Genomic DNA, 13,420 nt, shown 5'->3' with positions numbered 1-13,420 from the left:
GGGGGGGGGGGGGGGGGGGGGGGGGGGGGGGGGTGAGAGAGAGAGAGAGAGAGAGAGAGAGAGAGAGAGAGAGAGAGAGAGAGAGTGTGTGTGTGTGTGTGTAAGAAAATTAGTTGTTTTAGTAGCCTGACAAAGTTGATATTCCCAAGAGTGGGTCAGCCACAAGTGACCATATCAACTTTCTCGAAACCTGACAAAGTTGACATGTTGACATGTTATCTGACAAGAAAACCCGAAGAGTTATATTTATTAATATGTTACATCTTACAGATCTTCTCGACAATAATACATAAATTAATGTTCATGCTGTACCGTGAAGATTCCGGGCTAGAATTGGTATTGGTTGTGATATATACAAACACAACACACACACACACACACACACACACACACACACACACACACGCACGCACGCACGCACGCACGCACGCACGCACGCACGCACGCACGCACACACACACACACACACACACACTATTATTGTGTGTGTGTGTGGTGGGGTGGGGTGGTGGAGTTGTTTGTAGTTTAACGCCGCACTCAGCAATATTCCAGCGGCGGTCTGTAAATACAACGTTTCTGGACCAGACAATCCAGTGATTGACATCATGAGCATCGATCCACGCAAATGGGATCGATGTGTGTGTTATTAAAGGTATATGACCCTAGGTCACCACTAATATGATATTTGATATATATAGAAGCATGACAACCTTAACTCTACCTGTATTAAAAAAGAAGCAACATACTTTTTTGTAGTTTTGCTTTCATGATTTAAAACAAAATAAAAGTAGTATCATCGCATAAATACGTCACTGTAATGTTATTCAGGAGAAAAGGATATTTGAAAATACACGAATGAGTTATATCTACGAAATTCCAAATGTGTTAATTGTCCATGTGTATGTACTGCACGCCTCCATGGCCGCGGTAAAGGCCTCGCCTAACAAGTCAGGTGCATGCACAAACCCATCCCAACCACACCTCACATCTGCGGCCCACGCTCCACCCCACCCGTTCTGACTGGTCCGCCTCGTTCCAGGGGAGGTATTATGTGTCAACACGCTTCACTGACCCCAAAATTATTAACTTCGAATAGACCTAAACATACGATTTTCACATCATAGACTTCTGATATGCCTAACAATTCTTACATGCCCTTCGCCATTGCCTACAACCCCTCCCAAAACACACATAACCGCACTCAGCGTATTCATTCCAACAGCCACAATAAGTGAAAACAACCTTGATCGACAATAACAAACGCAGTTATCGCCCTTTGATACTGCCAGCTGACAAAAACTTGTGGGTTGAACACACGTGATCGTTCGTGTTACGGAAAGATGCGAGTGGTGACAAATGACGTGACGGTTCCCAACAATTACCGTTTCAGCCAATCACCGAAGTGGTTACAATGACTTCCACTCCTTTCGGATGATTCCTTCCAAGCTCTCGGTCATTAACTCAGAACTGAAAACTTTGAGACGGATGTTTAAGGATAATACCACCACTCATGTAAGTTTTGTTGATATTTTTTTCAAACTACTTAAGGAATATGATTGTGTATTATGTTAACGTCTCTTTTTTTAAATTAAAATATACCAGTGTATACGTATTTGATATATGTATTAACAATCATATTAGTTAGTTTACTAAAATAATAATCTTTGGGGTTTTCCCTTAATAACCTTGTATTTATTTCTGTTTTGTCACTGTGATGAAGAAAAACGTAATGAGTTTTAATATTGTTTCATTTTTTACAAATTAAGTTCAGGTTCTCCGTTTCTTAATAATTTATGTAAACAACTATCAATATGTTTCAGTGACAGTCTTTGTTGTAAAAGAAACAGATCAGGCAGAATCGCTTCTTGAACATATTCATTAAATAAATATCGATACACGCGTTCTTTTCATTCATAAAATACACGCTCTTTTGCTCAGAATCTTGAATAGCTTGAAAACAGCCGAACTCCAGACGGCGCCGTGTTTGAAGATCATGGTATCGTCCGATAGGCGAGTCCTCATAGTTGTTTACGAGAAGTATTTTTCATCACAAAATTTGCAGTTTATTTGGCCTATCCAGATAGTTAATATATCATTTCATTTTCGTTGTCCCCTGTTGGTGGTGGAAAACAACAACACGAATTTGAGACGTGTGTAGTTTTCTTTTAAGAACGTAAAATGCAGGTTGATTTATCAAGGTTAGGAGCTTGTGACGTCATGAACTATTGACCCGTGACATGCGCAGTGCGTGACAGTCTGATTCATGTAAACACAAGCACGTGGGCGGTTTGTGATGCAATTCCTCTGTTATCGCTGTCATATGATCGAAATGGCTTTGACAGCGGGAATATGATAAACACGGGCGGCGTCTGTCATGCCAATTCTAGATTTAAGCCTTTTATCTCATTAGTCAGCACTGACTCTGTGTAAACAAACACAAAACAAAGCTGTTGTGTTTGTGCAAAGGCTTGACAACGATGTGCCCTTCCTCGCCCTAGCGATATACATACTGGTATTTCATTGTGGGACAAGGCACGATTGATTTGTCAACAAAAAGGTTTCGCAATCAAACATATTTCTAAAATGTCTCATTTTAGGAGTGGTGAGTGCTACCTTTACCCAGTTCACGGAGTTTGTCAGCGAGTGCACGTGTGCCGGACTACCAAGGTCATCGAGTGCTTCCTTACGTTTACTCAAAATTAGCTGCACACTGGCCAATTCGTAGACATAGCAAGTTGGATTCTAGCCATTTAACCCTAATTAAACGCAACAAGGTATAATCTTAATTCACATATGCTGCTGTTATCACATATTTTAGCACTTACGTGCTTTTATTGTGAATATATTTGTATTCTGGTGTTTCGTTGGCCATTTTTGGCCGGACAATGTACATTGATGAATGTTATGTATTATCTTATACGTATGTACAATGTGTGACACCGTAATAAAATAATCTTCTTCACTAAGACGTTAAGTTTTTAACGATTTAGACCGAGATTGAAATGAGAGCCTTGTCAGGAAGCATAACTCTAATTATTTCTAAAGATACAGAGGAAGGTTTGCTATCAATCTGTGTGATGATCAGGCATTAATGTACTATTTGAAATCCAAGAAGAAATGAAATATTATAATATGTATATTTGGTGGCATAATGGAATCTGTACATGTAGTGAATTTTATCATTTATTCGAGTGAATAAAAACATCAGTTTGATCAACTGTATCAAGGATGTGATAAAAGCAATTTTGACGATACCTTTAATAGTAGTGTCATAAATCCACAGTTGTGATTTATTTGTTGTATATCTCAGCATCATTCAAGCTTAACTTGGGCTATACTCTCCCTCTCTCTCCCTCTCCTCCCCCCCCCCCCCCCCCCCCCTCTCTCTCTCTCTCAGCAAATATAGTAACACGTATTATTATATTAATATTTTTATAATTATTCCATAACGTATACATTATAATGTGTACCTAAATTACATCTTGATGATTACCAGGTTTGAAAAAAATGCAAAATGTGCAGTTCTAAGTGACGCTTGTGTTGAATCACAACCTGCAATAGCACACTTCAAGGCCATATTACGACACAAGTTGCGCCATAACGCCCAGGAAGTAGGTCAAGATATAGGACATGTCACACACGGGTTCATTCACATGTATATCTTAACACCCCTTTGCAAGACGGGGTAGGATTGCATGTAGAACATGATTTTGATTCCAAATTTAGTCTGAAATCATGATGCCAGTCCTAACGCTGCGTGATAAGATGACAAACGCTTGAGCGCTGACCTAATTTTCTTTATTCACACCCGTTCAAACCCATGGCCAGATCGTGTGTAGCTATGACTTATAAATCTATAAAAGAATAGCATGTTATGGGGTTTAATGTATATGAAATTTAAAAAAAAAACCATATTGACTTAAGGGTGTATGTTTCATACATTCATTAGTTAGTAAGCCAAGCTGGGTACACCGAAAGGTGAAAATAAGGAACTAAGAATTCTAATCAATGATGTCACTTTTTTGAAAATATTCGAGGGTATACTTTCACAGTTTAAAATGAATATATACACGCGATACAGAAGCTGTCATAAACCCAGGGGAGAAAGAAGGTATATCGCGTTTTTTTTTGTTTTTTTTTATTGAAAATTGAAAGAACTGTCGTTTATTCTTTATATGTCTATTTAGCCACCACTCATTCAGTTTGTAAAAATAATCTGTGCCAGGGTAATCTTGTGTAAAATAGATTGGTTCAGTCAAGATTGGTGTAAGAATTGAGTTTGCAACCACATGGAATGGTGTAAATTTGTGCCGATAAAAAAATTATTGATTTACAAAGATGAGATATCTGAGATACCATCTGCAGTATGTATATTATGGGACTTAAAATTTAAAAGATTTGAATCAAATGATATTTAACGCAAAAATAAAACCATGAAGAAGCTAGTATTAGGTGTCTAATAAAACATGTATATATTTGCGAAAGATAGGTCGAATTTGTAGCAGGTCTCTAGAGCAATCGTGGTTTAAAATGTTATTTTTATTTCTTAATGTAAAGCTAACTGTATATGCCTATGATTCAGAAACCTTAAGGCTATACACCCACCTGACGTCACAGCCTTTCGTTGCTTTGAATACCCCGCAGTTCGCTGACAAAGCACACATCGGGGAAATCCCAACAATAAGGGTATACATCGATTTGTTGCTTAAACCGCTTACTTGTCATTTATATTACATTACTACGAACGAATAGTCGTTATTGCACGGGTATACAATAATAAACGTACAGATTGAGAGTGTTCGTGACGCTAAAATACATGAATAAATGAGTAAATGCATGAATGTAAACACTGTATATACACGCTACTGTATATACCCCAACGTTTCGTTTAGCGATATTATTTCGTGTGTAATTAGTAGAAGACAGATGTGTATTCGTGATCTCAACCCAATGGAACAAAATCTCGACCGCTTACCCGAAATCAATATTTACAGTTGTCTGGTTCCATAACAAGTCTATGGACTTCATTTGGTGTATGAATATAACTACAGGCACCAGAGACTACAACAAAAGCTGGAACACTGTCAGATTCAGATTCTTTATTTCTCCATAGACCAGCGGCGGTTGTACAAGAGCATATGTATAGTACACAATACGCATAATGAACCAGTAATAGAAAGGATTAAGGAAGAGCTATTTTTAGATTTACTATACGATACATATAAACATCACGAAATCTGTGTGTCCAGACACATCATGCGGGAAACGCTATCAGGTAAGGTTATTTGTGTTTTGGTTTGCCATTTTAACCGTTTATTTGTAAAGCTGTATAAATGTCCATCCATCATTCAAAGTGTCTTTGCGTCCAGTTTCCTGATCGGCCTTCTATCGTATTTGTTCGTCTCCCTATAATGACTGGTCGTGCAGATGTTTATCACTCATATTACACATGTAAAGTATCCTAATATATCTGTACAGATGTTAATGACACTGTTCATCTAGCAATCTATCCACCCATCTAATCCAGGATGTACGTATTCTGTATGTCCACCTTATATATACCAATTAATTATTATATCATTCTATGCTGTACATTTTTTACTTAAAGACCTATCAAATAACTTTACCGGGTCACCTCATAGAGTACCAAGACTGATTTTGTATTGTTCTCTAACTTGATCTGAACGTGCTCAGCCACAAGAGGCGCCAATGTAGCGGCTATAAACTTTCCGAGTCCCGTGATGGGATTCGAACCACGGACCTCTGATCCGGAGTCGGACGCCTTGTCCACATGCCCAAAGAGATAACTGATCTAGTGTAAGCATCTATCTATATCTATATCTACCGTCGGGTCAAATACATCACCATCGAATAACCATTTCTTGTTTGTCTCATGTTTATTGTCTACCCACTTCATGTATCGAACATGGGTGTTCGGTTTCTTTTGCACGGCAGTTTATATACACCCATCACTAGGGACCTCACGATTTACCAGTATATCGACGTATCGATAATATTCTAAGACGATACATACAATACTCAATACACACTTACTTGTATCGATTCACATTGTAATCCCGTATCATTTCACATATGAAACATTTAAAACAGCAATTGAATGACGTTATTGACAAATGTGTTTATTTATAATATTTTATGCTATATCTACCTTGTACAATGTACATAGTTTTAAGACTTTAATTCTGTTCTAGTCTTTTTCTAACTCATGTTGACACTCAAGATTAACTGAAATAACATATTGATTGAAATGAAAACGGTTTTTATTTCCAATATGAGATAAGATATTTATGAGGTTTCAAGCCTTTTACAAAGTGTTTATGTTCTGTGAAATATTTAAATTAACGCAAAATTGCATGAAATCATATATGTCATCTATCTATATGTATCCAGTACTATCCACTATTCATCTAATCTTCGATTCCATCTAATCTATCCATCAGTACATATATATGTCATCCATCAATATGTATCCAGTACTATCCACTATTCATCTAATCTTCGATTCCATCTAATCTATCCATCATAACATAAATATGTCATCTATCTATATGTATCCAGTACTATCCACTATTCATCTAATCTACGATTCCATCTAATCTATCCATCAGTACATATATATGTCATCTATCTATATGTATCAGTACTATCCACTATTCATCTAATCTTCGATTCCATTTAATCTATCCATCATAACATATATATGTCATCTATCTATATGTATCAGTACTATCCACTATTCATCTAATCTTCGATTCCATCTAATCTATCTATCATAACATATATATGTCATCTATCTATATGTATCCAGTACTATCCACTATTCATCTAATCTTCGATTCCATCTTATCTATCCATCAGTACATATATATGTCATCTATCTATATGTATCCAGTACTATCCACTATTCATCTAATCTTCGATTCCATCTAATCTATCCATCAGTACATATATATGTCATCTATCTATATGCATCAGTACTATCCACTATTCATCTAATCTTCGATTCCATCTAATCTATCCATCAGTACATATATATGTCATCTATCTATATGTATCAGTACTATCCACTATTCATCTAATCTTCGATTCCATCTAATCTATCCATCAGTACATATATATGTCATCTATCTATATGTATCAGTACTATCCACTATTCATCTAATCTTCGATTCCATCTAATCTATCCATCAGTACATATATATGTCATCTATCTATATGTATTCAGTACTATCCACTATTCATCTAATCTTCGATTCCATCTAATCTAGTCATCAGTACATATCTATATGGCATCTATCTATATGTATCAGTACTATCCACTATTCATCTAATCTTCGATTCCATCTAATCTATCCATCAGTACATATATATGTCATCTATCTATATGCATCAGTACTATCCACTATTCATCTAATCTTCGATTCCATCTAATCTATCCATCAGTACATATATATGTCATCTATCTATATGTATCAGTACTATCCACTATTCATCTAATCTTCGATTCCATCTAATCTATCCATCAGTACATATATATGTCATCTATCTATATGTATCAGTACTATCCACTATTCATCTAATCTTCGATTCTATCTTATCTATCCATCAGTACATATATATGTCATCTATCTATATGTATCAGTACTATCCACTATTCATCTAATCTTCGATTCCATCTAATCTATCCATCAGTACATATATATGTCATCTATCTATATGTATTCAGTACTATCCACTATTCATCTAATCTTCGATTCCATCTAATCTAGTCATCAGTACATATCTATATGGCATCTATCTATATGTATCAGTACTATCCACTATTCATCTAATCTTCGATTCCATCTAATCTATCCATCAGTACATATATATGTCATATATCTATATGTATCCAGTACTATCCACTATTCATCTAATCTTCGATTCCATCTAATCTATCCATCAGTACATATATATGTCATCTATCTATATGTATCAGTACTATCCACTATTCATCTAATCTTCGATTCTATCTTATCTATCCATCAGTACATATATATGTACTATCCACTATTCATCTACTCTTTCAGTTCCACCTTGTCCATCACACTTCTACATGAATATATTATGTTATATCCTTGCACTTTGTCTGCTCACCTATTCTAGTTATCCATTTAGCCATCATTAATATTGTCTATCAATGAATCTGTATGAACACATATAGATGTATCTGTTTATCAATCTACGATCTACCCGATTCACTTCCCTTATGACGTAGCCCGCGAAAAACTGACGCACACACGAGCAGGCTTGTAAATAGTGTCACAGTGTGTACATGACCTTGACACCACGCACTGTGAAACTGTGTCATCCCTGTTTCCTAATGAAATCTGGGCTTGTCAACCTATACCCGGAAGTGAAAAGAGACTGACACTTTTCAATGCGGTACCATCAGAGTATAGCGGGGAGATTAGGTTTACAATGCTCTCCCGCAATCGTTTGATTTAACGAATGGGGAAACTGAGCGTGCAGTTCCTTTTTGGTGTAATATGTGACAAACATGCATTTGGGACAAGGGATGGTCGGATGGAAGGGAAATCATAAGTAGGAGAGAGGAATACGTGCAGCGGAAGTGTTCAACGTTATATGCACAAAGTGCATTATGGTGAATGAAGTCACCGCGTCTAATATGAGTGGTCTAACAGTGTTGGGCTGATCCGATACAGTAGTGCTTGGCTGTGGTAGGAGGTTGGATACTTGTCGTTATAAAACGTGGGTGGACCCCGCCCCGCCCCGTTATACACATGGGCCTTCAAACGCGTGTTTATTTACGAGGTCGTTTATTGTAACTAACAATCTTAAATGTTGTCACCATATCACTAACAATTGATCCTATTGAACCTTACAGTTGCCGTGTTAAGGCCATCTGTATTTTCTTGTGTTTATCATCTCACGTCGGTCCAATCTTACCATCCTGATCGAAATTAATTCTTTCTTATTTAAATCCCCCAGTTCCCCGCTTGAATATATATTGAATAACATATAAAATGAACTTATTTCCCGATTAATTGAAAATTCCGCTCTGTATGTAATCGTCATATTAATAGCGGTAAAGGGGCGACCATTTGCTATTACAAGACCCACCAAATGCATGAAACATTCGTAATGACCCGCTCTCCTTGTAATACATTACCAGTCCTTAAATAATGTTCAGTTTTATAACTTTTATATTTGAAAGAATAGAATCGTGTCATTTTTACTCCCCTTAATATTTGTGATAAATTTTGTCGTGAAATGGGCTGAAGACGGATTATATGAAGAATAGTGTCGAAACCTGTAAGCACCTTTTACACATCTTCAATATACACAAGTATATGTATTTTGATGAGCAGTCATCGCAAAGCCCATGCAGTCCCGGGAAGCGAAATGACACCATCAAGTAGCTGATGTCGCGCTTCTGTAGGCTTGTATGTGAAAGGGAGGCGGAACTGGAAGCGGAAACTAAAAATGCCCCCGGAAGTTATGTGATATACACAACATAACAACTTGATAACCGACCTTTCTCGAGAAGTGCGACGTAATTACAATAATTATATATTAAACGAAGTTCCGCGCAGGGAATATAATATGTATGTGAATATTTAATACATACATACAGGAAAGTGGGCAGTGCCGTGTAGTATTCCGTTTGAACTTTCCTGTCATATATGTGTCTGTTCCTTTCACTGCGATGTGTATATGTTGGTGAGGTTTTCAGTTATTGTATGTCGGCTTAGTATAGAAGGAAAGCTAAAGTGACACAAGTCATAGACGAATAACACTTTGGTGAAAGTAATGAGCACGCGTGGTGCTAACAGTCCAAGGATCATAACTGCATGAGGCGAATGTTTGATTTGACCCCTTGACCACCGGATCCCGGTACGGCTAATGAATTGTCGATATAGAATATGGATTATAATGTTGTATATAATGTTTTGAACTGGAATATATTTCTAGAGAATCACACCCTCTTTTAATCAACACAAGTCGATACAAGTTTATAACTCCGAGGCTTGCCGAGGACGTTTTAATGTCTATAGACGAGTGCTGATATATTTGATGTCAAAGGACACGAGGGTGAGATTCTATTTATCATCCATTCTTCCAATTTTGCTCTGTTTGTAATTAAGAAATAGACGACGAGTGGGAGTTGTTTATCGTACAATCAAAGACTGCAGTGAGTATCCATGATGGGAGCAGATATCAACATGATGTTAGCCTCTTTAAGGATGCTGATAAAATGTACAAGCTTTGAAAATATTTCCCCAAATTTTAATAAGGATGGTTTTGGACGCGATCGTTTGAGATCACCAAACCAGATTTAGTATTACCAACAATGATTCAGTGGAAATTTATGGACAAAAAACGAAAGTACCTAAATATATTTCCGGGAAAGTTCCCCACGTTCGGGAATGAGGTGAGCTGAGGTGAGGAAACAGGATTCTAGGAAAAGAGGCAAACGTTCCCTCTGCTTGAACTTTGTATACACATCGCCCTGCCGAAGTTATTTATACAACAGTCGTGGAGACGGAATCACCTGTCGATTTGCCGTTATTAATATAGTTTGAATCAGACTGATTGGGGTCCACAACGCACCTGTGTCCATGGGGGAAGTAGTTCCATGCTATAACGAAGACCTTTCGCTTTCTGGGGAAGAAGCACCGAAAAAGAAAGTGGTCATTGATCGTGTACATTTCACTGTTACCGTATTGAGAAGTTTGTTGTGTTGAATATGCGATGTCAGGTAGGTTGATACATACCAATCGGAATATGTTTTACATGTCCTCCGTTGAGGACTGGTTATTCGGAATATGTTACGAAATCAAATCTCAAATTGTCAGGACAGCCAAGCTTTCACCTCCGTGGGGATTCGAATAGGGCCCCAGTAGCGGACTGTGGTTGTCGTTTAGAGGCGACTAAACGAGTGACGAGGCTCGGAGACTCGGTTGATTGTGTGTCATCGCATCCTAACGGCGTACGCGGGACGTTGCTCATATTCAAGTCTCAATGCTTTGTTGTGGAGAAGCCGCTGTGATATACAGCTGGAATATTGCTAAGAAAGGCGCTAAACAAACAAAATAAAACAAAAAAGATTCCAAATTTAGTTTTGCCTGGGGTAGTTGCGTCGCGTCAAACAACTAGTATGTTTTAGTTTGTTTCTTTGTTTGTTGTTTAACGCCGGACTTAGCAATATTCCATCTGGACAGCTGGACCAGACAATCCAGTGATTGACATCATGAGCATCGATCCATGCAATTGGGATCCGCTGACATGCATCAACCAAGTCAGCGAGACAGACCACCCGATCCCGTCAGTCTCCTCTTACGAAAAGCACAGTCACCTTTTACGGCAAGCATGGGTTGCTGAAGACCTATTCTACCCCGGATCTTCACGGGTCTATATTATAAAATGGACTGGTCTCATTTTCAAGCAAGAGGATATTTTTGCATAACTTCGGATTGGTATGGATATATCCAGTGGCCATATGACCCATAAGCTGAAAGTGATCGGTGAGGGGTCAGAAACATATAGGGCCAGGAGACTCGGAATGGAGGTTGTTTTTTCAGGGGTCAATGACCCGGACTCCTGGCCGTCCGATTTGCTTGCTATAGCTTTACGTGTAAATCGTAAATGACCAGCGATATTGTATTATTTTTTGTTATTGATATAGTATTAATGTTGTATATATTATTGTACTCTTGCAGCATTTATCCATAATCAAGTCACCAGCGGCGTCAATGGTGTAAGGCGATCACGTGACCTGTGACGTCATGCGCAACACAGCTACCCCTTCAAAATCCAGGTGTGTTCAAGTGAGTGCATCTTATTGCTTAAAGCCGCGTCAGCAATTTTGCAGCTATTCGTGGCAAGTGTGTTCAATGGTGACACTGTGAGGGTAACCATATAAGCAATAAAAGGTATCAAGCTAAACCAACACATTATGTTCCACGTGCCGTTCATGAATAATTAAACCGGACTCTGAATAACTCGGATTCCTGTCTATACCGGACCGCATGTACGGTCCAGAATTTACTGCGTGAAAACAAATTCCTGCTGTATTCTCACTAATCCGGATCTCTGTCTAAACCGGACTAAACTATCGGCACCACAGACGTTCGATTCCCCTGTAATCAACTGTACCATGTAAATTGCGAGAGCGTTATGCCCGCATGTCGATGGCGTTTCATCTCTCTTTTCAAACTGCACGTATGGTAGCTATCAAAATGTAAGGGAACGAAATAAGGTGAAGGTGGTATTGACGACGCCGACGACGACAACTCGAGTCATTTTGTATCAATATTATTTAACATTATAAATTTACGTATTATACTCTCGTATTTCGTCTTCAAAAGCATTATATGATCACAATGGATGATGATGATGATAATTATAATAATCTTGTTTCTCTTTGTTCCAGAGATAACAGGTTTTTTATATGGCAGTCCATTAACCCACCTATACGAAACTTCTTTGAAGACGAACTACAGTGTCAGCAGATATTACGGTTTAATACGTAATACCAACGATTGTGATGTCTTCCTTACGAACCAGCAAAAGCTCAGAAGATCGGTCGTGTAAGTCCATATAACTGGCGTAATATGCTGTCTACAAGTAGTTCAATAATAAAAAGTCTATTTTAGCATCAATGGATTTGAATTGTTGTGCAATAAGAGGGCTGTATTGTGTTTGCGTAGATCGAATGCTCATGATGTCAATCACGGGATCTTTGGGCACACCAGAAACCTATGATTGTGGGTTCGAATCCCGGTTCGCCCCGATTATGTTTCTAGGTTTGTCAGCACCATGCCCGTCCTCGTGGGTTTCACGGAAGTGGTACACGTCTGAGACCTGCATCACTTCGGGCTTTCCACCCACATTAAGCTGACACGCTGTGATATAACATGAAATACTGTTAAAAGCGGCGTTAAACCCAACTCACTAACTCACGGGATCGCCTAGTCCAGACTCGATTATTTACAGACCAACGTGATATAGCTGGAATGAGTGCGGTGTTAAGCAACAATCAAACAAACTTTTTGAAGTAATTCATATTAGTAATTACCACAACCATGGAGTAAGGATCACGAGGAGTACGAGCGGTTTTCTAGTGTGATCCTGGCTATAGCTTGGTTGTATATTATGGTGTGTTCTGACATCTTTGATTTCAATTTAACGGTGCTGCAACACTGTCACAGCCGCCATAAATAACATTCTTCTTGTGAGTTCTATGTGATGAAACATTTGGTACTTAAATAACCACCAAAGGTAAATGTGATCATGTGATTTTCCTATTGTTTGTTTTTTCTGAAAACACGAATCTCAACGTACTGTGTATTTATTGGGCCGAAGATATAAGCTTTATAAAGTTGTTTTTTTTATA

General features: G+C 38.0%; 1 protein-coding gene across 4 annotated transcripts in view; it reads left to right on the top strand.

Moving 5' to 3' along the window:
- Positions 1-13,420, top strand: part of LOC124149675 — a 59,266-nt gene that overhangs the window by 30,182 nt on the left and 15,664 nt on the right. For 2 of the 4 annotated variants that reach the window (XM_046521408.2, XM_048392111.1), the window contains exons 2-4: positions 1,391-1,512; positions 11,745-11,842; positions 12,458-12,614. In XM_046521408.2, the coding sequence (XP_046377364.1) occupies positions 12,572-12,614 (43 nt within the window). In that variant the 5' untranslated portion in view covers positions 1,391-1,512; positions 11,745-11,842; positions 12,458-12,571. Of the gene's footprint in view, positions 1-1,338; positions 1,513-10,488; positions 10,784-11,744; positions 11,853-12,457; positions 12,615-13,420 lie in introns of those variants that run through there. The other 2 variants (XM_046521416.2, XM_046521425.2) reach the window with 2 other exon arrangements.

This window comes from Haliotis rufescens, unplaced genomic scaffold (assembly GCF_023055435.1).
Source record: "Haliotis rufescens isolate VD_foot unplaced genomic scaffold, xgHalRufe1.0.p SCAF_1, whole genome shotgun sequence".
Classification (NCBI taxonomy): Eukaryota; Metazoa; Mollusca; class Gastropoda; order Lepetellida; family Haliotidae; genus Haliotis; species Haliotis rufescens.
Note: the sequence above shows the minus strand (reverse complement) of the source record. Positions and strands in the feature narration are given on the sequence as shown.